Source organism: Sitophilus oryzae, unplaced genomic scaffold (assembly GCF_002938485.1).
Source record: "Sitophilus oryzae breed Bouriz unplaced genomic scaffold, Soryzae_2.0 scaffold_1931_pilon_pilon, whole genome shotgun sequence".
NCBI classification, from domain to species: Eukaryota; Metazoa; Arthropoda; class Insecta; order Coleoptera; family Curculionidae; genus Sitophilus; species Sitophilus oryzae.
The window spans coordinates 758,243-781,068 of NW_022146648.1; the positions used below are offsets into that span (position 1 = coordinate 758,243).

The window sequence follows — 22,826 nt, forward strand, 5'->3', positions numbered from 1 at the left end:
CGGTATATATAACTAAGCTTAATACGCTAAACTAAGTTAAATTAGACAATAACATAATTTTGTCCACCTAGAGTGCCCATTTAGAACATTGCGCAACAGGCCTTGCTGCACCTTGCTGTACCAACTCTACTTCTGGAACCTGTTAAAATCATTTGGTGCCTAGTTGTACGTGCGCTCTGTGTAGAATAAAACATCGATACCAGAGTAAGTGGATCGACAAGTAGCGACAGGAACCGTCTGCTCTTTTGATGTGCTGGGACCAAATTTTCTTTCTCTCTCTTTTGACAGATAGACTACTTATTTAACTGCTCAACTTATGAAGTGGTCCTAGAAACATGGTATACACTGCTCATAATTTGAAGTGGAATTAATTATAAAGTTTTATACATATTTTTCTTTTCTTCTGTTTAATCCCTATTTCTAAATTTGAATGTATAAAATATCTTACAGTTAATAAATAATTTAAAAAATGATTCTTTCCTTGAGGCATACTTGAAATAGGGTATATAGAGATATTTATCTTACCTACTTATTTCGCGCAGCCGCAAAGAAAATTGAAAACGGGACTGTGGCTACTCGGCGGTTTAGATACTCTGCTATCGGCTACGAAGAAGCGAAGTTGCCACTGTTGCCATTTATCAAATATCTCTATATACTTTATTTCAAGTATACCTCAGGCAACGAATCGTTTTTTAAATTATTTATTAGCAGAAAGATATTTTATACATTCAAATATAGAAATAAGGATAAAACAAAACAAAAAAGATATGTATAAAACTTTATAATTAATTCCACTTCAAATTGTGAGCAGTGTATACCATGTTTATAGGACCACTTCATAAGTTGAGCAGTTAAATACGTAGTCTATCTGTCAAACACGTCAAAAGAGAGAGAAAGAAAATTTGGTCCCACCACATCAAAAGAGCCGACGGTTTCTGTCGCTATTCGGCGATCTACGTACTCTGCCGATAGAGCCTCCACACCATACCCCCGTCGTCGTCCCCTCAGCCTCAGCCGTCTCCAAATCTACGCCAGCCCCAAGTGAATTATTCCTCCGACCACCGCCACCCGAGGTCGCACGTCCGTCCATGCCCATCGGACCTGGGCGTCCCGCACCAGAAATTAATCCCCCGCAGCCTGGACCCTCCGGCGTCAGTCGCTACAAGGACAATGATCCTAAACATGCCTCACGGTTGGTAAAAAATTGGTTTTTGGAGGCAAACGTGGATGCTTTGGAATGGCCTTCACAGTCGCCAGACTTAAACCCAATTGAACACCTTTGGGAGCATTTAGAAAGAAAAATTCGATTAAGAGCTATTCACAATGCGACAGATTTGTGGGAGATACCCCAAGATGAATGGCAGAACATTCCTTTGGAAATTTGTAAAGGATGATGTCGAGCAGTCCTTCAGGCCACAGGTTACGCGACTAGATATTAGATTTTAGGATTTGTTTCTTTATAAAATTTTCTTTCCATACTTTTATCCAGAGTAATTTTTATGTTTTATGTTATTTTATAGAGTAGGAATTTTTTTTTTACATTTGAATTGTTTGTAACAATACTTCATTTTGTGTATCATGTATTGCATAATATTCAAATAAAGAGTGATATTATTGAAAACTATCGACAGAGTTTCGACAGTATCCGACCACTACCGTTTACTCTTGTGACCAGAGATCTTGATAGAATCACATCAATTGTACAAACTGGTCTTCTAGTCTGTATAACTAAAGCTTAACACAATTAGTATTAATTAAAGCATGATGTATTTTCTAATATGGATAAAGGTAATGGAATTACAATCAGGAATAGCCTGAAAAACTCCAGTGAAAACATGAGTTGCTTTAAAAAAATACATAGTTGTATATATAATATATAAATCAATTGTAATAAGTAAATATAAAAACTCAGAATCTGCTGTACCTAAAGAAATTAGAAAGAGAATAGACTACCCACAAAAATACATAGCATCCCATACAGCACCCTTCGTCCCAGGGACGTACATTTTATGTCCATTTTACGTCGGTACGTCCCGGGACCAATTAGGGACGTACTATGTACGTACTATTTACGTACATTGTAGGACTTCACTACGGACGTACATGCGAGTACGTACTAGGTACGTATCTTGAAAATTTTTGACAACGCATTACAAAATGTTATACTCAACATGTTCATAATATTCATGTTACTCCGAAAAAAACAAGAAAAAGAAAAATATGCATGCCTGAATGGAATAGAAATAATAAGAAGAAGCTTAGAACCGAGGGAAAATGTTACATAGAATACAGGGGGGTAGAACACCCAGAAAAGCAGTTACAAGTATTTAATCATACATGCAGGTATAAATGCAACGAAAATATTTCTCAAGCCAATAGGCAGGCACTATTTGAAAATTTTTATAAATTACCTAGTTACGACTTACAAATAGCCTATTTATCATCCTGTATAATAAAAAACAAACCAAAAAGGCAAAAATCTAATAGACCACGAAATTTCTCTACAAAAATTATGCTGCTAAACAAGCGTGTTTGTAAATCATTTTTTTTTAAACTTTTGACATAAGCAATATGCGTTTTACCGTGATGTGTAAAAAAACTGATGCTCTAGGTATTTGTGAGGTTGATCAGCGAGGAAAACAGCCAAGTGTTAATAAAATTGACCAAGACACTAGAGATTTTGTTATTCAACATATAAAGCTGTTTCCAAGATACAGAAGCCACTATTCGCGAAAAGATAATAGCAATACTAGATACTTATGCCCTGAGCTAATATAACAAAACTTTACTCTTTATATAAAGAACACTGTGTCGAAAATAATAAAGTCCCTGCTAAGTTGTCTTACTATCGCAGAATTTTTAATACAGAGTTTAATCCACGTTTTCACAAACCTCACACTGATACTTGCTCAAGGTGCGATAGCTTGCAAAATATTATTAAACATTCAGCCAATGAAGCGAGTGTTAATTCAGCTAAGATAGCTTTAGAAATCCACCAAAGAAAAGCCAATAAAGCAACTGAAGCAAAAGATTTAGACATTACAATGCACAAGAACATGACAGATACTACTGTAATATGTTTTGATTTACAACAAACATTACCTACTCCGTTATTAACAACATCAAAGGTATTTTATCTACGCCAACTTTGGACATACAATTTTTGCATCCATAATTTGATTACTGGTGAAGCTTACATGTACACTTGGGATGAAACTGTAGCAGGTCGAGGATCAGAAGAAATTGGTTCCTGTTTAATACACTTTATTAAGTTATTGCTCCCCAATGTTACCAAACTGATAGCATATAGTGACTCATGTGGCGGACAAAATAAAAATAAACACATTTGCAAATTATTTATGTTTCTAACAAAAGCTACTCATCTAGAAGAAATCCATCATAAATTTTTAGAACCTGGCCATACGTACATGGAATGTGACAGAAACTTTGCCTTAATCGAGAAAAATACCTTAATGATCATGACCTTGATTCAGATTATGAATAATAAATTGTTTCCCTTTAATAAAAATGTTTACTTTAAAATAAAATTAGTTTTATTTGATCGACTTCAACCAAATTACTATTTCAGTCTGTGCAAAAAGGGTATAAGTACATCAAATTCAAAATTTTGTCTAAACCAATTTTTATTTCAAAATCCCACATAGCAATGAAGAGCATATTCATATCTATAGCATATACCTAGTATGTGCGTCAACTCTGCGTCTATATCCTTATACTTATATTCTGAGAATGTTCCAGGAATAAATGGACATGTGCCACCTATATTCTTTAAAGTATATTCTTGTGCATATATTCTTATCATATGCTAAGAATATTTATATTATATATGCTATTATATTTAGCTATATACTTTGCTGGATATATACAACAGCTCGGTCCTTTTTTTTCCTCCTCAAAATTTCGCATATTTTGGCTATTTTATCCGAAAAATGGGCGATATTGTGAAATTCAACCATGGTTTCAAATCGCGCGCGACTTTAGCTTCAGCGCCTTCTGGCCGCGACTCTTCGAAGCTGCAACACGATTAATACGAAACAGTGTTGCCAGTTTAGTATAATTATTCTAGATTTACTACGTTTTGGATATGTTTACGTTAATTTTTGTATATTTTTGTTAATGGAACATGGGTTTTTATTTTTTTTAAATATTATCTAGAACGTTTTTATGAAATAAAGTACTTTTCATAGGTAATGATCTTATTTAGTACGTTAGATAAAATAATTCTGGCAACGCTGTCCACCGACACGCCGCCGCCGGTCGCCGCCAAAGAAAAAATCGTCGAACCGGCCGAACTTTAATTGCATTTTGTTCAATTTTGTTGCTTATTGTTGCTTATAAATTTACGTTATATCGATAATAGTGTTCTGTGTGATTTAAAAGTTAAGTATAAACAGGGGTGTTGTTTGTACTGTTACATTAGTCTTGCTTGCATGTTTTGAATTTCGAACAGGTTTAAACAAAGATATTTTGGGTTTAAAGTAGTGTTTGATCCGTAGCGTTAGGCTATTAAGCCTTGTTGTACTTGTAATTTTCGTAAGTATTCATCAATGAGATTTGTAAGTAAAAAAAATGTGTTAAAGTTAGCTTCATATTATTATTTAGTTAGGTTAAGGGTGAAGGCTTACCGGCTTAACTATCGAAAATGTTTACCAAAAACCACCCAAAAAGTAAACGCTCGCTGAGACGCATGGTTGCTAAAAAAACTCGTGAAGCAGAACTTTTGCTTACTTTTAATAGCAGTTTTGAAGAATCAGCTTCTAATTCTCCATATCTGTCATCTTCTCAACCATCGAGTAGTAATAATATTAATTTAGGCGAGGATTTAAGTCTGTTCGAAGTAAGTCCAACTATTTATTGTGCAAGAAGTGAACCTGAACCTAAACGTCCAATGCAGTCCCAGTTAACCACATTAAATACCGATCTTGCACTGGATATAAATGAGGTTATTAATAAAGCTCCTGGCCACCCGGAGCTGAGTTACAAGCAAGCTCATTTTGATTTGAGAAAATGGGCTGTTTGCAATAAAATTCCACATTGTGTTCTAAATGGTTTGCTAAAAGGCGTGCTCTGCAAAAATTTTCCCCAGGCTAGGTTTCCGTCAGATGCTAGAACTTTATTAGAGACTTCTAAAAAGCTATTCAATATAAATTTATCCCAAAATTATTGTTATTTTGGTATCGAAAAATCAATAAACTATTTATTTCGAGCTTATAATGTTGAAATTGCGGAGGGGGATGCAATTGAACTTGGTATAAATGTTGATGGTTTGCCTTTAACGAAAAGTACAGACAGTTCTTTTTGGCCAGTTTTAGGTTCCATTAAGTCATTGAAAATATTAAAAAATATTGTGTTTCTTATCGCTTTGTATTATGGAAAAGCTAAACCTAAACATCCAGATATACTTATGTCTGATTTTGTCAAAGAGTGTCAGCGACTTAATGGCAAAATTACAATACAAAACATTGAAATAGATTTCACGATATCAATGATTATCTGTGACATGCCTGCAAAATCATTCTTATTGCAAATAAAAGGCCCCACAGGATATTTTTCATGTACCCATTGCCTAATTGAAGGAGAAGCCGAAAGATATGTTTGTTTTCCCCAGGTCGATTGTCCGAAAAGGACAGATGGGTCATTTCGGCAAAAAATAAATAAAGAGCATCATATCGGAACATCATTAGTTGAAAATATTCCAAATTTTAATTTAATTGTAAATGTGCCACTCGATTACATGCATCTAGTATGTTTAGGTGTAGTAAAGAGGCTCTTAACTCATAAAAAGTATGGCTTTGTGTTCGGAAAACCACCCTATAAGTTACGTGCTTCTAGTGTCATTAGAATAAATGAAAGACTTAAAAAAATGCGTCGTTTTATACCTATTGAATTTGGTAGAAAAACCAGACCTATAACTGAAAGTAGAAGATACAAGGCAAGTGAGTTAAGAACCTTTTTAATTTATACAGGACCAGTTGTTTTAAAAAATGTTTTGCAAAAAAAAAATTATAATAATTTTGTAGTACTCTCGGTTGCAATTTCAATTTTACTTAGTGAGCATGCTTTTGATGTATCCTGGCTTAAATATGCTGAAGAACTAATTACTTGTTTTATTGATAAATCAAAATCTATTTATGATATTGGTTTTTTTTCTTTAAACGTTCATTCTTTGTCTCACTTGGTAGATTGTTGTAAAAAATTTGGTCCGCTGGACAGTTTTAGTGCATTCCCCTATGAAAATTATATGCAAAAACTACTAAGATATGTCAGAAAAGCTCATCAACCTTTACAACAAGTTATTCGTAGGGTTTCTGAAGAGAATAATTTATTAAATAGTCTTACAATAAACACCAAAAAATGTGTAAAGCCCAGTAGTTTAAATTGTGTTCAGGTTCACTCAGAAGGACCTTTAGCACCCGGTTGCAAAGGTCCACAATATAAAAAAATGGTTTGTGACTCTTTCACCATTTCATGTAATACATTTGGTAATAGGTTCGTTATGCTTAAGGATGGAAGCATTTTTGAGGTAAAAAACATATGTTATGATAATAGTAATAAGCTCAGTATTGTAGGACAACCTTATAAAAAAGTTGGTGATTTGTTTAATAAGCCATGTCATTCTTCTTTATTAAATATTTGGGTAATTAAAAAACAGGAATCCCCTTTATTAATGTTTGTTTCTGCGTCAGATATTAATTCAAAATTGTTAATTTTACCATTTAATGAAGTAGATGACAACTTTGTAACATTCCCTATAATTCATTGTATTAAAGCCTAATATACATATACAGGGTGTTCACAGTTTAATTGCTCCCCCATTAACTTCTTGTTTTTATTTGTACAGGGTATTTCAGGAGGTCTGAGCATGATTCCTTTTTATTTCAAATACGTACTCCATTTTTTATTAAATGTTTGGATTCTCCTAAGAATTCTATACTTTTTTTATACATTTTTTTATTTATTTATTAAGGTTTAAATTTTTTCCACTTTTTTACATATATCTATTTAGGCTTTAGGCATAGGGTGTGTTATATATAAAACGTACAGAATTGTAAGGAGAATCCAAAAATCTAATAAACAAATGGGGTAGGTATTTGAAAAAGAAAGTTGAAGCAATCCCAGACTTTCTGAAACACCCATTTTCGTATGTTTTACGGGGTGTCTTGCTTATGAGTTGAAATAGAGATGCGGTTTTCGCGACACCGTGCTATTTTTTTGTAAAACCAAAGTTAGCGCAAACAAAATTTTCATAGCCTCCTTCGTTTTTAAGATACAGGGCAAAATTAAAAAGTGAATGGGTGGGTCCATTTAACTGTAAACATGTACCCTGTACCTGTACCTACTTGTATAGACAAAATTTTATCCATCTGTAGTTACGTCATTTTTGCTTATCTTTGTTTAATACATTTCAAACAGGGGTGACAACAAACTTTAAATAAAAATGGGTGTCCAGTTCTTATGTGAAGTATCAGTCACTATCACACACTATCAATCAGAAACATTGATTTTTTAAAATTTAAGCCAAACGTTTTTTCTCATCTGAATGACTTCATTACAGATGGGTAAAATTTTAAGATTTTTTCTAATCACGTATACCTAAATGCTGAATGTTTATTTTTATTTTGACAAAAATAAAACAACAGGAATATTAAGGTACTCCTGATGTGTCTTTTTTTGATACCGCCTTTATTGGCATCGGTTTAATTTAACTTTAAAAGTAGGTACTGTACATTATACCCTCAACCTTACCGTCCAATCATACTCGTACTGTACTGTATTACATAGGTAGTCTAGCTATATATCTAGGAGATCATGACAAATAAGTTTGTTTTAAATGGTATTTGTTGTCCGCAAATTCGAGTGTATATTAGATGTGTTTAAAATTGTACTTAAATTTATTTTTATTTTTGGTGCAATAATTGTGACCTCACTTGTGACCTTGCTTATTTTAATTTTAATAGACTTAGTTGACCCCATATAAAAATGCAACCTTGGGTTGTTATTGCGTTTGATGAGGAAGACTCAGTTGCCGTTGTCCCAAACACGTGGTTGTTCCAAGCTGAAAACAGCAAGGACATGTGTAAATGGCCTCCAAACAGCAGAAATGCAACAGGATACGTCAAAAGAAGAGACAAACCTGGACCGGATTGGCAACACTACCCAATTACAATATTGGGAGATTATGGTAAGTGTTCTGATATTGTTCTTTTATTTTAAATCAATTTTTACGTCTTGGATCATACTTAGTTAAATATTTTTAGCCTCCTATGATATTGCCCTAAGAAAAGCTCAGAAGGCAGAAGAAACATCTGAGCTTTCTTCAAATAATGATACAATAAAAAGGAAGAGGACAAAAAATTTAAAATATGTACCGTGTACTTCTTCCAGTGAATCTGAAAAAGAAGAAGCAGATTCGGAAACCGAATACCCAAAAACCCCTAAGATTAGACACACCGAAATGAGTAAAAGAAGGGAGGCGAGGGAAAGTGAAAATGTAGGTACTTATAAAATGACTAACTAAAATTTTTCTTTTATTAATGCTTAATATTAATCTTAAAATTGTTTAGATATTATCACAAATGGGCAGTAAGTGTAGAAGTCTTCAGGTAGCAACTCCAAAAAATTCACCAACTACATCCTTCTTAAGCCCCTCGCCCCAACCGCAATGCCAGTTCCCAAAGCCACTTGAAAGGGATAATGCACCATCTGAAAAAGGTTGTTTTGTGTATCTTTACATTAATATTAAAATAATATAGTGACTTTTGGTTTATAGAATTTCGAAAACAAGTATTAACCAAACTTAGTATTATAATGGCCAAACTGGGAAGGCAGGACGAGCAGCTGGACAATATAGAGGCTTTATTAGCAATTAGACCAAATGACATGGATCTTTATTCCAATACAGGAATAGAAAAGATCCCTGTTAGTAACGAAGATGAGTTGGCTCTTCTGGAACAATTTATTACTGAACCATTAAACTTCAAGGCACTGGTAAGAAATATGTCTTTATTATCATCTGCATGTCATTGTTATCTGTTGTTTTTATTATTTTTGGAATTTTAACAGCACATTTTTTTAAGGCTAAAGAGCTTAGTCGATTAGGGGGAAACATGGTTCCTGAAATTACCAGAAAAATAATGTACCGGATAATGACAAATGAATTTGCTCAACTGTACAGTTGGGAGGGCGGAAAGGGCAAAAGAAAGTTTGTTAACCTCACCCTGTCTAAAGTTGTAATTGGTGAGTATAATGATAAATATGTAATAATGTGTATGTAATGTAATACGTATGTAAATGTCTAAAGTGCCCAACTCTTATAGCTTTTCACATTATAGTTCTAAATTTAAGAACTTTGCCCACAAAAAATTGTTGACATATTCCTTTAGTTTAATTATTTGAAAGCAACGACGGTTTCAAAAACGCATGTTTATTCTAACTTTTTAGATGCAGTGAGATGCAATAAACGAACAGCAAATGCGTGCGAGGACGAAGTAATATTAGAAATAAAAAGATGGCTTGTTAAAGCCAAGGAAAGGATTTCAAACAAAAATAAAAGAAGGGAAAGGTAAGTGTATTATTTTTATTTTCCTTTTACGAGACGATATAGGTATACTTTTTTAGATTGGCTGAGAATCAGGAGGAGCAACTCGGACGTTAACGGAGGAGCAACTAAACGTTATAATATTTAAATTCTTGTTAATTTTTCAAATAAATGTTTTTGTAAGTATATGATTTCCTATTATTTAAAATTTCCATTGGATACCTAGAAAAATGTAGTATATTTCGTTCAGCACAGGTAGACAGTTTCTTTACACATCTATTTGGATATTTTAGAGAAAGATGTCATGATGTGACATAACTGTCTACCTGTGCTGAACAAAATTTACCTCCCTAATTTTTTAAAGTATGTTCACAGAATATGCTATACGTATAAAAACAAGGATATTCTCAGCATATTCATATGCACATATTATATATTAAAATATTCCTAGAACATTCTTAAGCCAAGTGCATAGCACATGCTTTTTGCGGCCAAAAGGTTATGCTGAGCACATCCCCAGAATATATAAGTGTAATTCTTAGCACATGCTCAGAACATATTTCCAATATTCTTATACCAAAAAAGTGTATTCTAAGCACCTGCTAGGTATATTATTTTGCTATGTGGGATTGTACTTTATTGATTGGATTTGTACTTATTTTTGTTAATCACACGCTTTAACAACAATTAAATTACTAGGTATACGTCGTTGAAAAATGTACGTCCATAGTACGTACATTGTACGTACTTTCAATCATTTTACATCCAGTTTTGATCCGGAACAAAACATAAAATGTATGTACCTGGAATGTACGTACATGCGACGTACATAGTACGTACTTTACCACATCCCAGGGACGAACCGGGGACGTACAAAGCGTTGAAAAATGTACGTCCATAGTACGTATTTTCGATCATTTTACATCCAGTTTTGGTCCGGAACAAAACATAAAATGTACGTACCTGGAATGTACGTACATGCGACGTACATAGTACGTACTTTACCGCATCCCAGGGACGTACCGGGGACGTACAAAGCGTTGGAAAATGTACGTCCCTAGTACGTACATAGTACGTACCTGTCCGTACCAGGGACCTGACGTTCGTCCCAACATTACGTACCAGGTACGTACATAGTACGTACCGTGGCTGTATGGGGCACTTCAAAGCAGAATACTTTATGCACGGGTTAGTGATTAGCAGTTACTGGGTACAAAAATTACCAATAACAGTCAAGAGGAGGAGGGAAATGCCACAAATACGGCGCGACATAAAACTTTTCAAGCTTTGTGCTATACAAGGCTACACTACTCAATTAAAATTTATGGTACAAAGAAGCTGCCAATCTGTAAATCTATAGCATCCAAGGTAGTATTAGAACTTATGCAACCACTTCTTAATATTGGTAGAAGCAATATCTTAATAATTTTTATTTTAAATAATATATATCCTTCAAAATATCTTCCCAATAGAATTCCCAATACATCAGAATATTATACAGGGTGAGCCTTAAATAAGTGCAAATATTTTCACGGGTGGTATATTTCGACCCCAGGAACATGTCTATGAGGTTTTTTTCGCAAAAAAAAAGATGTTGAAAATCGTGCATTTTCTTTTAAATTTCCCTATATATTTTTCGAAAACTTTTTAGAACTGCAAACCGCAAATTTTCCCCCGGTATAATTTCTTAAGCCCCGTTCTCAGAACGACGTCGTGTTGCCAGCCACACTGATTGACACTTCAAGCGGAGCTGTACTAAATTTAAAATTGACAGCTGTTTGAATTTTGTACAAATCTCATTGGTTCTTTTGATGTGTCGCTGGCGACAGTCGCTGTTCTGAGAACGGGGCTTTAATCTCTGATATTACCATAGTTACGACTTTACTCTATGGTTACGGCACTAAAAGGGATGCAATTATAGAAAAAATCCAGTGGCTCTCAAAATGTTTTCAAAAAAAAAAATTTTTCAAACTTAAATAACTCGGTTATTTTGGACTTATCTGAAAAATGGTAAAGAGAAAATATGTTTCTTTTATCGAGATCTACCAGCCCTGAGAATATTTGCACTTATTTAAGACTCACCCTGTATATATGACACATTCTATTTATTTCCTTTACACTCACAAGGTTTATACCAGTGCTTGTTTGAAGACAATTCTTTGACTTGTAGACAATGATGAGTTATGAAATAAAATATCTTCTTGGAGTGCTACATCTTCAATTCTGACATCTTACGCAATGTTGTATCACTGGCCGTTTTCAAGTACGAACCAATCAACCTAATCCTAAATAAAACTACTGAGCTTATAGATTAGAGCAAGACAATCACCCGTGACGGGGTTGAGTGCAATCAACGTGAGGTTGTTTGTTGAAAACAATAACTGCATTGGTACGTTTTATAAGTTGTTGCCAAATTGTAGAAATTCCCATACTTGGATTGCTAAATATATTATTGCTTGATATAAAACCGCTTTAAATGTACGCTTTTGCCAGAAAGGTGACCTGTGGACAATCCGATGTCTTGACTTTGCTCATGAGTTAAATCAAAATACAACTCACTTAGCGAGAACTTTTCGTTGAATGCAAGATAATTAAAAATATATATTCCTAAAAACTTAAAAAATGGCGAAACAAAAGTTTAAAGTAAGTCTAAAATAGTTCTTGGAAAATGAAGAGCCAAAAATGATACCATTTTTTAACAATAAAAGAAATGCCGACGATGGCTAAAACTGGAACAAAACGATGCCATCAACCATAGTTGAAGCACCAACATCAACGAAAAACCATCAACGACTGTTGAATATAGTATTAACTATCAGTATTTGAGCAAATGCAGAATGTGCTGTACCTAAACGAATTAGAAAAAGAAAAGACTACCTACAAAAATACATAGAATGAGCAAAATGCTTTATGTACAGATTACTAATTAGCAATTACCTGGTACAAAAATGACCAATGACAGTCAAGAGGAAGAGGAAAGGTAGGAAAAATCAGTATAACAATTATATAGCCCGCACATAAAATATTTTTTTTTACATTTATAATAATGTTTGTGACAATATTACATTTTTGTATCATACATAACATAATATTGAAAATTGTTTATTATCGTTGGAAACTATCGACAGTATACGACCAGTAACGTTTACTCTTGATACCCATTGATACCATAAAGATGGTGGATTATGGATGCTGGTATATATAAAAGAGATAGACCCAGAATTAGACCCATCCACATTGTACCAGCTGGCCTTCCAGTTTGTACAGCTAGCAATAATTCTGGTATGTCGGATCGTCAATGCGCAAACGGTCAATCTGGTTCTGTTACCGCCGGATCTGCAGGATGTACAATTCTGAGAATCGATATCAAAACACTGGCAGAAAATCAGTATAACAATTATATAGCCCGCAAATATTTTTTTTTACATTTATAATAATGTTTGTGACAATATTACATTTTTGTATCATGCGTAACATAATATTGAAAATAGTTTGTTATTATTGTTGGAAACTATCGACATCTATCGACAGTATCCGACCAGTAAGTTTACTCTTGATACCCATTGATACCATAAAGATGGTGGATTATGTATGGTGGTATATATAAAAGAGATAGACCCAGAATTACACCCATCCACATTGTACCAGCTGCCCTTCCAGTTTGTACAGCTAGCAATAACTCTAGTACGTCGGATCGCCAATGCGCAAACGGTCAATCTGGTTCTGTAACCGCCTCTGCAGGATGTACTATTCTGAGAATCGATATCAAAACACTGGCAGAAAATCAGTATCCTTATGAATTAAACTGACAGAAAACAACAATTGATTTACGTCATACTAGCACAATGAACCTAGATTAAGAATTACATCAATTGTATAGTCGCAGGTCTTCAGGTCTGTATAACTAAAGGTTAACACTTAAAATTAGTATGAATAGCAAAAATATGTATTTTTTTTAATTAAAGCATACTATGGGTTAATACTCCTCTAGATACAAAAGAAATGGAATATAGTTACAATCAGGAATGGCCTGAAAATCACCAGTAAAAACTTAAGTTACTTTAAAAACAAACATAGTATACATAAATCATATAACAAGTAAATATACAAATGCAGAATGTGCGGTACCGAAACAAATTCGAAAGAGACTACCGAAAAAATAGATTAGAATGGGACTCCAAAACAAAATATTTTAGGTACAGGTTACTAATTAGCAGTTACCTGGTATATAAATGGCCAATAACAGTCAAGACGAGAAGGGAAAATGGCTAAAAGTCGGTATAACAATTACATGTATAGCTCACAGATATTTTTGTAACGTTTGTGACAATATTACATCGACACCCCCAAGATCGTGGTATATATAAAAAAGATCGATGGTACAAACTGGTCTTCCAGTCTGTATAACTAGCAATAACTCGGGTACGTGGGGTCGTCACTTCCCAAACGGTCAACCTACTTCTGTGACCGCCCCTGCATGAAAAACAATTCCGAGGGTCGACATCAAAACCCTGGCAGAAAAACAGTCTACTAAGGAATTAAAATAACAGAAAACAACAACTGATTTATGTCATACTAGAAATAAAGTCTGCTTAATGAACAGAGTCTGGTGTTGACAGAGTCTGCAGTTGTTTTGCCGAGGTAGACTTATAGAGACAACTGGGAAAAATCACACTTATAAAGAAATAAGCGTTATATACCAAAAGAATTTGTATAGTTCTTATAGTAGCTCTATATAAGGCTATATTAGCTATATAGCCTTATATGTAGCTCATTTTGATCCACATACTTCGGGAAAAGAAGCCAAACTAGAAGATTTGACTCAATACCTAAAAGAAAACAGAGGTCACACACTTTTATATTGATCTGTTCTGAGCACCTGATCAATTTTCGGAAATAAGAGATAAAAACAGTAGCGGTACGAGTAAAGAAGAACAGAAGACAATTCTAAATATTTATAATTATTTGTTAAACAGAAATCATTAACATTACTCCAAATATGAAGTATTTTCCAAATCCTATATTATTCGAAATCATAAAACATACCATTTTTATTTATTGTCCATAAGTTTCCACCAAACCTACAGATGTCGCCTCTCCTTTATACTGCAAAATACAGACGTCAACTACCCACGCCTATCCCCATACATACGAAATATGTTGCAAGTGAAACCTCCCCAGGTGGTTCTTGCATTATAGTACAGGGTGGGTCAAATTGGACGCTTTTAAAGGGAAACGCCTTTTTCTATAGGACACAGACGAAAACTAAAATCGGTGTCTGGAGCTCAATTTTTATCAAAAACGTGATCGTAAAAACCGCACATCGATATCTGTTACCTTCTCGGAGTATTTTTCAAAAATGTGCATTTTTAACAAATCGCTGTTTTTGCCTTTTTTTAAGGAACATTTTGTATTTATATGTAAACATTATTTCCAAATCACCTTTTTAAGGAGAATTTAATGGTTTAAGTATATTTTTTTGTAAATTAATAATTTATATTGTTAATTTGAAATTAATAGTTATCAATAGAAAAAAATATTTTTTTTTTATTTGGGACACCCTGTATGTTTTTATTTAACTCAAAAGAACTTAGAATTATCTTTCCAAAAATATAGCATACTTAATATTTTGAAAGTCGCCTTCGAAATACAGAATTTTTAAAAGTTCGCTACTTTTAACTAGTAGCACAGCTAGTAGGCTTTGGACCCTTATTGATGATCTGTCCCTAATGGAACTCGCAAACATATTTTTCCAGCAAGACGAGGCATCGTCTCAGAACGCTGAAGTTATCAGCAAATTTTTGTAGCTAATTTCGAGAATAATTGAATAGGTAACCAAAATCCCAGCCGTTGGCCGTCGAGGCCACCGGACTTAGCGCTTAGCGCCTATGGATTTTTATCTTTGCGGAAGAATAAAGGTTCTTATTTTTAAATTACCCGTATAATGTAAACAATAATTATAAGTGCTTAGCGGTTGCCAGGGTATCATTCACCCCCACTGAGTTAATGAATTCCCCACTGAGAAATGTTCAAAACGGTCCCGTCTGTCCATAACAGAAGACATAAAAAAAATAAAATTCAGCATCTCTCATTGCAAATATTATTTTAGTTCTAAATTCTGCCCACAGCGCCGTTTAAAACCTACTTATTCAAAATGGGTGAATTTTTAAAAACTCTATATCTCGAAGAGGAATCAAACAAAACATCAAGTATGCTATATTTTTGAAAAGGTAATTTTAAATTATTTCTAATGAATTAAAAATATACAGGGTGTCCCATATAAAAAATCACATTTTCTGTTGATAATCCTAAATTATTAATTTAAAAAAAAACTTAAACCATTAAATTCTACGTAAAAAGTTGCTTTGGAAATGTTTTCGTAAATTCGTAAAAATACAGAATTCTCCATAGCAAAAAAGTTACAGCGATTTGTGTAAAATGGAAATTTTTGGAAAACACACCGTAACTCCGAAACGGTGAGAGATATCGATGTGCGGTTTTCACCATCATGTTTTTGATAAAAGTTAAACTCCAGACACCGATATTAGTTTTCGTCTATCTATCTAGAAAAGGGTGTTTCACAAGGGGGCGTCCAATTTGACCCACCCTGTACAGTTAAAAGGCATAACATGAACTATTTCACTTCAAAGCAACCTGCCATAAGATTACAAGTAATACCAGCTGGTAGTTATAAGCTGCGTGCTATAGTTCATTATAGGATATATTTGTCATTAAAAAACGGCTGCGATTACCTTTTATTTAGACCTTTATCGTGTACGACATACATAGTTAAGAAAAAAAACAGTTTTACCTTATGATCTAGACACATTTTTACTCACCAACTCTAAAACTAGATATATATTTTATAAAGATCATCATCTGATGTTCCTTATTTTATTTAGAAGTAATCTAATATGTATGTCTTATATAAATGAAAAATAATAATGTAAAGGTAATTACTAATAAGAAAATATCTATTATGAACTTAACTAAAACAATATAGACTTTTAAATGAGATTCGATAGACATTTATTATGAGATTCGGCTGACCTTAAAACTTTTGTATTTACCCACATTCATTATCATGATACAAATTAAAAAAAACGCATACTTTATATTGTACGAAATTTAAAAATACAAATATTAAATATTTCTAAGTGTATTATAAACAGAAATCATAGCTAATGCTCATTTCTACAGTTTTTAAAACATTATTAGTGCAGACAGATCATACTCTTCAAATAATCTCAATAAATGATGATGGTATTTAAATGATTAATCCGTGCAAATTTGTTATTTGTTCATTTAAGTAACGATAAAAATATAACATTTATGCTTGGAAAATACAGGGTGTGCCAAATAGTTTGAAACAAATTGAAAAAGATATTATTGAGTTACAGAAAACACACCCGAATGTACTTAAAAATATATCTTTTTCTAAATTTTGATTTAAAGGATTCAAAGTGAAAAATTAGAAATAGAACACTTAAACCTCACCTAGAAGATATTTTATATTTTTAAGAGAAATGGTAGGCTCAAATGAACTATTATCTCGATTCTATTTGAAACGAAATGTTGAACTAAATGTTACATTATTCTGCACTAATATGATATAGATAATATATAAAACAGTACAGGGTGGCTCGAATTCGACGCTCATCATTGGGATTTCGGAAACCGTAAGAGATACAGGATCGGTTAAATGGAGGCAAAGTTGCCCAATTAGATGCTCAATAAAATGCCGTATTGCATTTTTATTTTTTTTTATTATTTTTTGCATAATTTTCTGTACGAAACGTCGGCAAATATCAATGTGACTATACAGGGTGACGCACCTCATTCGCCTCGGTTGATTATACGAAAACGGAAAGATGTAGAAACAAAATATTTTATGGGTATATGTAGAGAGGTAATGTACATAATTTAAAATTATTTTTAAATATACAGAGTGTGTCAGAACTAAGATCCATACCAAAGTGTTATATTTTTTCTTATGGAACACACACCCGGTATTTTATTTCATTTTTGGATTCTTGGACATAAAACAAGGAATTTATTATATTATATGTTTAAAAGCTTTAGTTTTTGAGATATTTAAAGATATTTAAATATGCATGCTATAATAAAAATGTTTGTCAACACCCTGTGTTGGATTCTATCCCTTCCTCCCATCCTTTACCCGAAAAACCTTAGTGGGTACGTAGCCGTAGTCGAATACGAGAGAGAGACAAGATCGGCCGAGTACACAGTGTACACCTCCAAGCGCGCGCTATCCTCAAGTGTTTTGTTCAAGCAAAAAATCAACAGGTACGAGTCCAGAACGGGAATAAAGGTGAGTGCCCACAGTCCTGATACATTAACTCACCTTAATGAACTGAGCCCCTTAATTCTCGCCCGTAGCATTGGTCCTTCCGCCGCAGATCCCTTTCTGAACTACATACATATTTTACTTATACTCAATTAAATTGATTATCATAATTAATTTCTCAAAATTATCTAAATATCATTAATATTTTTGTAATATATTATTTTAAATATATTCAATAAAATAAATTCTCGAACAAAATCTATATTTATCTTCTCTTTAACGCAGTAAAAGGTAGTACATTTTTGTCACTGGTTCCACTGGCCAGGAATTTGCCACCGACCGATCGATTTTTAAATTGCCGTACCGGTGTTAAAAGCGATATCTAGCGCTGTTTCGCGATACTGGTCCGGATATTTCTTTTTCACGCTCAAATTTATCGATACGCATTTAGTCTCAACTCTACTCTGTTCTCTCTCTTAATAATTTAATTTTTAATTAATAAATAATAATTATTATTATAATATATAATTAATTTTAATTAAAAAATAATAATTATTTTCTCTCTCTCACACACACACACATACACACTCTCTCAGTGAATTATTCTATTTCTCTCTTACTCTCTTAGTTAATTACTCTCTCTCTCTCTTTCTCAGTTAATTATTATATTCTATAATATTTTATTTTCTCACCTTATAAGGTAAAAATATAATAATTATTTTCTCATATAATATTCTATTGTAGAATATATCATTCTCTCTCTCTCTCTCTCTCTCTCTCTCTCAGTTAATTATTATATTCTATAATATTTTATTTTCTCACCTTATAAGGTAAAAATATAATAATTATTTTCTCATATAATATTCTATTGTAGAATATATCATTCTCTCTCTCTCTCTCTCTCTCTCTCTCTCTCTCTCTCTCAGTTAATTATTATATTCTATAATATTTTATTTTCTCACCTTATAAGGTAAAAATATAATAATTATTTTCTCATATAATATTTTATTGTAGAATATATCATTCTCTCTCTCTCTCTCTCTCAGTTAATTATTATATTCTATAATATTTTATTTTCTCACTTTATAGCATTCCATTTCTCTCTTACGCTCTAATTAATTATTATACTCATTTTCGCTATGTCTGCAGACGCTCGCAAATTAAAAACTCTTATAGCTCAACGCTCTGTAGAACTTACTAAAATTAAAGAACTTAAAAAATCCGCTGATCAAGCTCTTGAAGATCCAAATTTTCACCCTAACTTTAGATGTAGAGCAAAACACTTAGAAGATATTTATAAAACTTTTGATAAGATTCATAATAATATAATTTTATTAGTTTCCGCACAGGATAATGGCGATATTGATCCTCATGTCAAAATTCAAACTGAATTTAATGATTATTATTTTCACATTGAAGCATTATTCACAAATTTATTTCCGCAAACGAAATCGGAGCTGGATACTACACAATTACAAAACACTACTGCTCAATGTTCGTAAAACTTCCTAAAATTGAGGTACCCCATTTTGATGGTGAATTTAAACATTGGCAAACATTTATCGATATGTTTGATTCTCTTATACACTGTAACTCGTCTCTTAGTGATATATCGAAATACAACTATCTAGTGAGTTTCTTACGAGGTCCTCCTTTAGCTTTGGTATCTAGTACTCCACTTGCCAATCAAAATTATAATATAGCATATCAAGCCTTAAAAAATAAGTACGATAAGAAACGTTTGATTGCAAAAGCTCACTGGCAGGCTCTAGAAAATATTAAGCCCATCTCTAACGAAAATAATCATGAAGCTCTAAGAAATATGATTGATATTTATACTCGTAATATTACAATTTTAAATAACTTGGGTTTTCCCACAGAGAGCTGGAGTTTTGTGCTATTTAATATGATTTATGATAGACTTCCAGAAATTTTGCAAACTAATTTTGAACTGGAATGTGGCTCTGTTTTATCACAAGATATGCTATACCTCAAATCATACGATACACTCATTGAATTTTTAGAAAAACAATGTTCAGCTAAAGATACAATCTCTCTAACTAAATCGTTTTCTCATTTTAATAAAAATAGTAATTATGACAAAACTAAAACGAAGTATTCACAAAAAAGTTATAAAAATAAACCTACCTCTTCCTTTGTTGTCAACACTCAGTTGAAACAAAATTTAACTTGTCAAGTTTGTAACAAGGATCATTTTATTTATAACTGTCCAGATTTTATTGCTTTTACTCCAAAACAGAGATATGATTTAATTAAATCCCGAAGTTGGTGCTCAAACTGTCTCGGCACTAGACATTCTTCTAAGAGTTGTAATTCTCGTTCCTCATGCCGAACTTGTGGCAAAAAACATCATTCGCTTTTACATTTCGAAGGTCAAATAACAACTCCTGTAAACGTTCCTCCATCCACTTCATCGCAAACTCTTCCAGTTCTGCAAGCAAGCAGCTCTATCTCAGAAGTTGTATCTACAAATTTATTTGCAAAACATAAGAATAAAGCTCTTCTTTCTACAGCATTAATCAATGTTCAAGATGCGTGGGGTAATTTTCATGTAATACGCGCTGTAATTGACAGTGGAAGTGAAAGTCACTTTATTTCAAAATCTTGTTTTAATAAATTAGGTTTATCTAAATTTTTCCTCCCCATCCAATTGTGTGGCATCGGGAAAAATATTTCCAAAGGTTCTCACGGTGTTAGATGCAACATTAAACCTATTGGAAAGTCTGATCCGATCTACTCCTTGGAGTTTATTATATTAAACGAAATTAGTGATAATTTACCGATTAATTCTCTTCCCGTTGAACAGTTCTCAAAGTTTTCTCAATTGCCCTTAGCTGATCCCAACTTTCACCTCTCTAAACCCGTAGATATACTTTTGGGTGCAGATATTTATGGTTTCTTGATAACAGGAAACAAACTCCTCTCAGATCCAGATCAACCCGTCGCTTTAGAAACTATATTTGGATGGATAATTACAGGAAGAGTTAAAACATCTAGTGTTTCACTCTCTGTAAACTCATACTTTCTTACCTCTTATGCTTCCTTGGATCAATCACTTCAAAGATTCTGGGAGTTAGAGGACGTTCCACAATCCTCGACGCTTTCTTCAGATGAAAAGCTTGCCGAAGAACACTTTTGTAAAACATTTTCACGCACTCTTTCTGGACGTTATAAAGTATCTTTACCATTTAAAACTTTGGAACCGATCTTTGAAGGTTCTAGAGATGTCGCCCTTCGTAGATTTTTCTCGCTCGAAAAACGATTGCTTCGAAACCCCCAATTGTATTCTCAATATTCTAATTACATGCGTGAATATTTAGATTCTCAATATATGATTGCCGTGCAAAATCCTTCTCCCAACGCTCATTCTTATTATCTGCCGCATCATTGCGTAATCCGACCAGATAGTCTCACGACCAAACTTAGAGTTGTTTTTGATGCTTCCGCCCGAGATTACACAAATAAATCTTTGAATGACACTCTCTTAACTGGGCCAAAATTACAGTCAGATATTTTATCTATTTTACTTCGATTTAGATCGCATTTGATTGTATTTGCTAGCGATATTAAACAAATGTTTTGTCAAATTCTTGTTAATGAAAATCATACTGAATACCTCAAAATTTTATGGCGATTTAACGCTAATGAGCCCATTCAAGAATACAAACTTACTCGCGTTACTTTTGGTTTAAGCTGTAGCCCATTTTTAGCCATTCGAGTTATAAAACAAATTGCTTTAGAAAATTTAGTAAAATATCCCGAAGCATCAAAGATTTTAGATATGGATACGTATGTCGATGATATTATATCTGGTTGCGATTCTCTTTCTCTTGCTATAAAAATTCAACGCGATCTCATTTCTATACTGGAACACAGCGGTTTTGAACTTAGAAAATGGACTTCGAATAGCTCAGATTTTCTTTCTCAGTTATCTCCAAATGAATGCAAAATGGATTCTTCTCTCTCTTTAAATATAAATTCTCTTTCTTCCTCTAAAGTTCTAGGACTAAACTGGAATCCCTCTACAGATGAATTTTTCTTTGATTCACCAGCGTTGTCCTTGACAAACAAAATCTGTAACAAACGCAATATTCTTTCACAACTCGCAAGCATATTCGATCCTTGTGGCATGTTAGTTCCTCTCACTCTTCACCTAAAACTGATTATACAAGATTTGTGGAAGTTAGGTATAAATTGGGATGATCCTGCTCCCAATAACATTGCTACATCTTGGCATCAACTCGTTCAAGAATTACCTTGTATTTTCTCTCTCAAAGTTCCTCGATATTTTCTCACTCTCAAATATTTATCCCTGGAAGTACATGGTTTTTGTGATGCTAGTGAAAAAGGCTATTGTGCAGTAATTTATTTTAGGATAATTCTTCCAGATAACTCTGTAAAAACAAATTTTGTCTGCGCTAAAGGCAAAGTAGCTCCACTCAAAAAAATCTCAATTCCAAGACTGGAACTCTGTGCAGCCTTACTTCTGACCAGGTTAATTGATTTCGTTAGAACTTCTCTTTCTAATAAACTTACTAATGTTAGTACGATTGCATGGTCCGACTCGATGGTTGTTTTGCATTGGCTTAAAAGTGAACCATATAAGTGGAACACCTTTGTAAGCAATCGAGTTTCCCAAATTCAAGAGAAATTACCTCCTTCTTGTTGGCGTCATGTAGTCTCCAAAGACAACCCCGCTGATCCAGGTTCTCGTGGTCTTCAACCTAGCGAGTTACTCGACAATGCCTTATGGTGGGCGGGACCTCCATGGCTAAGCCAACCGGAATCTTATTGGCCGCAATCAATTTTACTTTCCCTGAAATTGAAGAAGAACAACGAAAAGTTATATTGACATGTACTTCACAGCCCTCATTGTTTGATACTCTCTTTGAAAAGTTCTCTTCTTTCTCTAAAATTATAAATATTGTCACGTTTTGC

General features: G+C 33.4%; 2 protein-coding genes across 3 annotated transcripts; both read left to right on the top strand.

Moving 5' to 3' along the window:
• The first annotated feature begins 3,682 nt into the window (after positions 1-3,682).
• Positions 3,683-9,960, top strand: LOC115883495. Of its 2 annotated transcripts, none has more exons than XM_030901864.1 (8): positions 3,683-4,554; positions 7,980-8,203; positions 8,280-8,512; positions 8,586-8,733; positions 8,792-9,009; positions 9,099-9,258; positions 9,463-9,583; positions 9,640-9,960. In XM_030901864.1, the coding sequence occupies exons 2-8, from the start codon at positions 8,002-8,004 to the stop codon at positions 9,674-9,676; spliced, it is 1,119 nt and encodes a 372-aa protein (XP_030757724.1). In that variant the 5' UTR covers positions 3,683-4,554; positions 7,980-8,001; the 3' UTR covers positions 9,677-9,960. The 2 variants fall into 2 exon arrangements, with proteins under 2 accessions (XP_030757724.1, XP_030757722.1); XM_030901862.1 differs by having other exon boundaries at positions 3,683-4,401.
• A 9,474-nt stretch (positions 9,961-19,434) lies between these two features.
• LOC115883524 lies at positions 19,435-22,740 on the top strand. Its single transcript, XM_030901894.1, has 2 exons — positions 19,435-19,708; positions 20,510-22,740. The coding sequence occupies exons 1-2, from the start codon at positions 19,435-19,437 to the stop codon at positions 22,738-22,740; spliced, it is 2,505 nt and encodes an 834-aa protein (XP_030757754.1).
• Positions 22,741-22,826: the final 86 nt, after the last annotated feature.

Bases quoted from the DNA above. Each gene is read 5' to 3' on its own strand.
- LOC115883524 (XM_030901894.1), top strand. From the start codon at position 19,435: ATGTTTGATTCTCTTATACACTGTAACTCGTCTCTTAGTGATATATCG. The intron at 19,709-20,509 runs GTAATATTACAA...TTAATAAATTAG, and splicing joins TATGATTGATATTTATACTC to GTTTATCTAAATTTTTCCTC.
- LOC115883495 (XM_030901864.1), top strand. From the start codon at position 8,002: ATGCAACCTTGGGTTGTTATTGCGTTTGATGAGGAAGACTCAGTTGCC. The intron at 8,513-8,585 runs GTAGGTACTTAT...AAAATTGTTTAG, and splicing joins AGGCGAGGGAAAGTGAAAAT to ATATTATCACAAATGGGCAG. The intron at 9,259-9,462 runs GTGAGTATAATG...CTAACTTTTTAG, and splicing joins CCTGTCTAAAGTTGTAATTG to ATGCAGTGAGATGCAATAAA.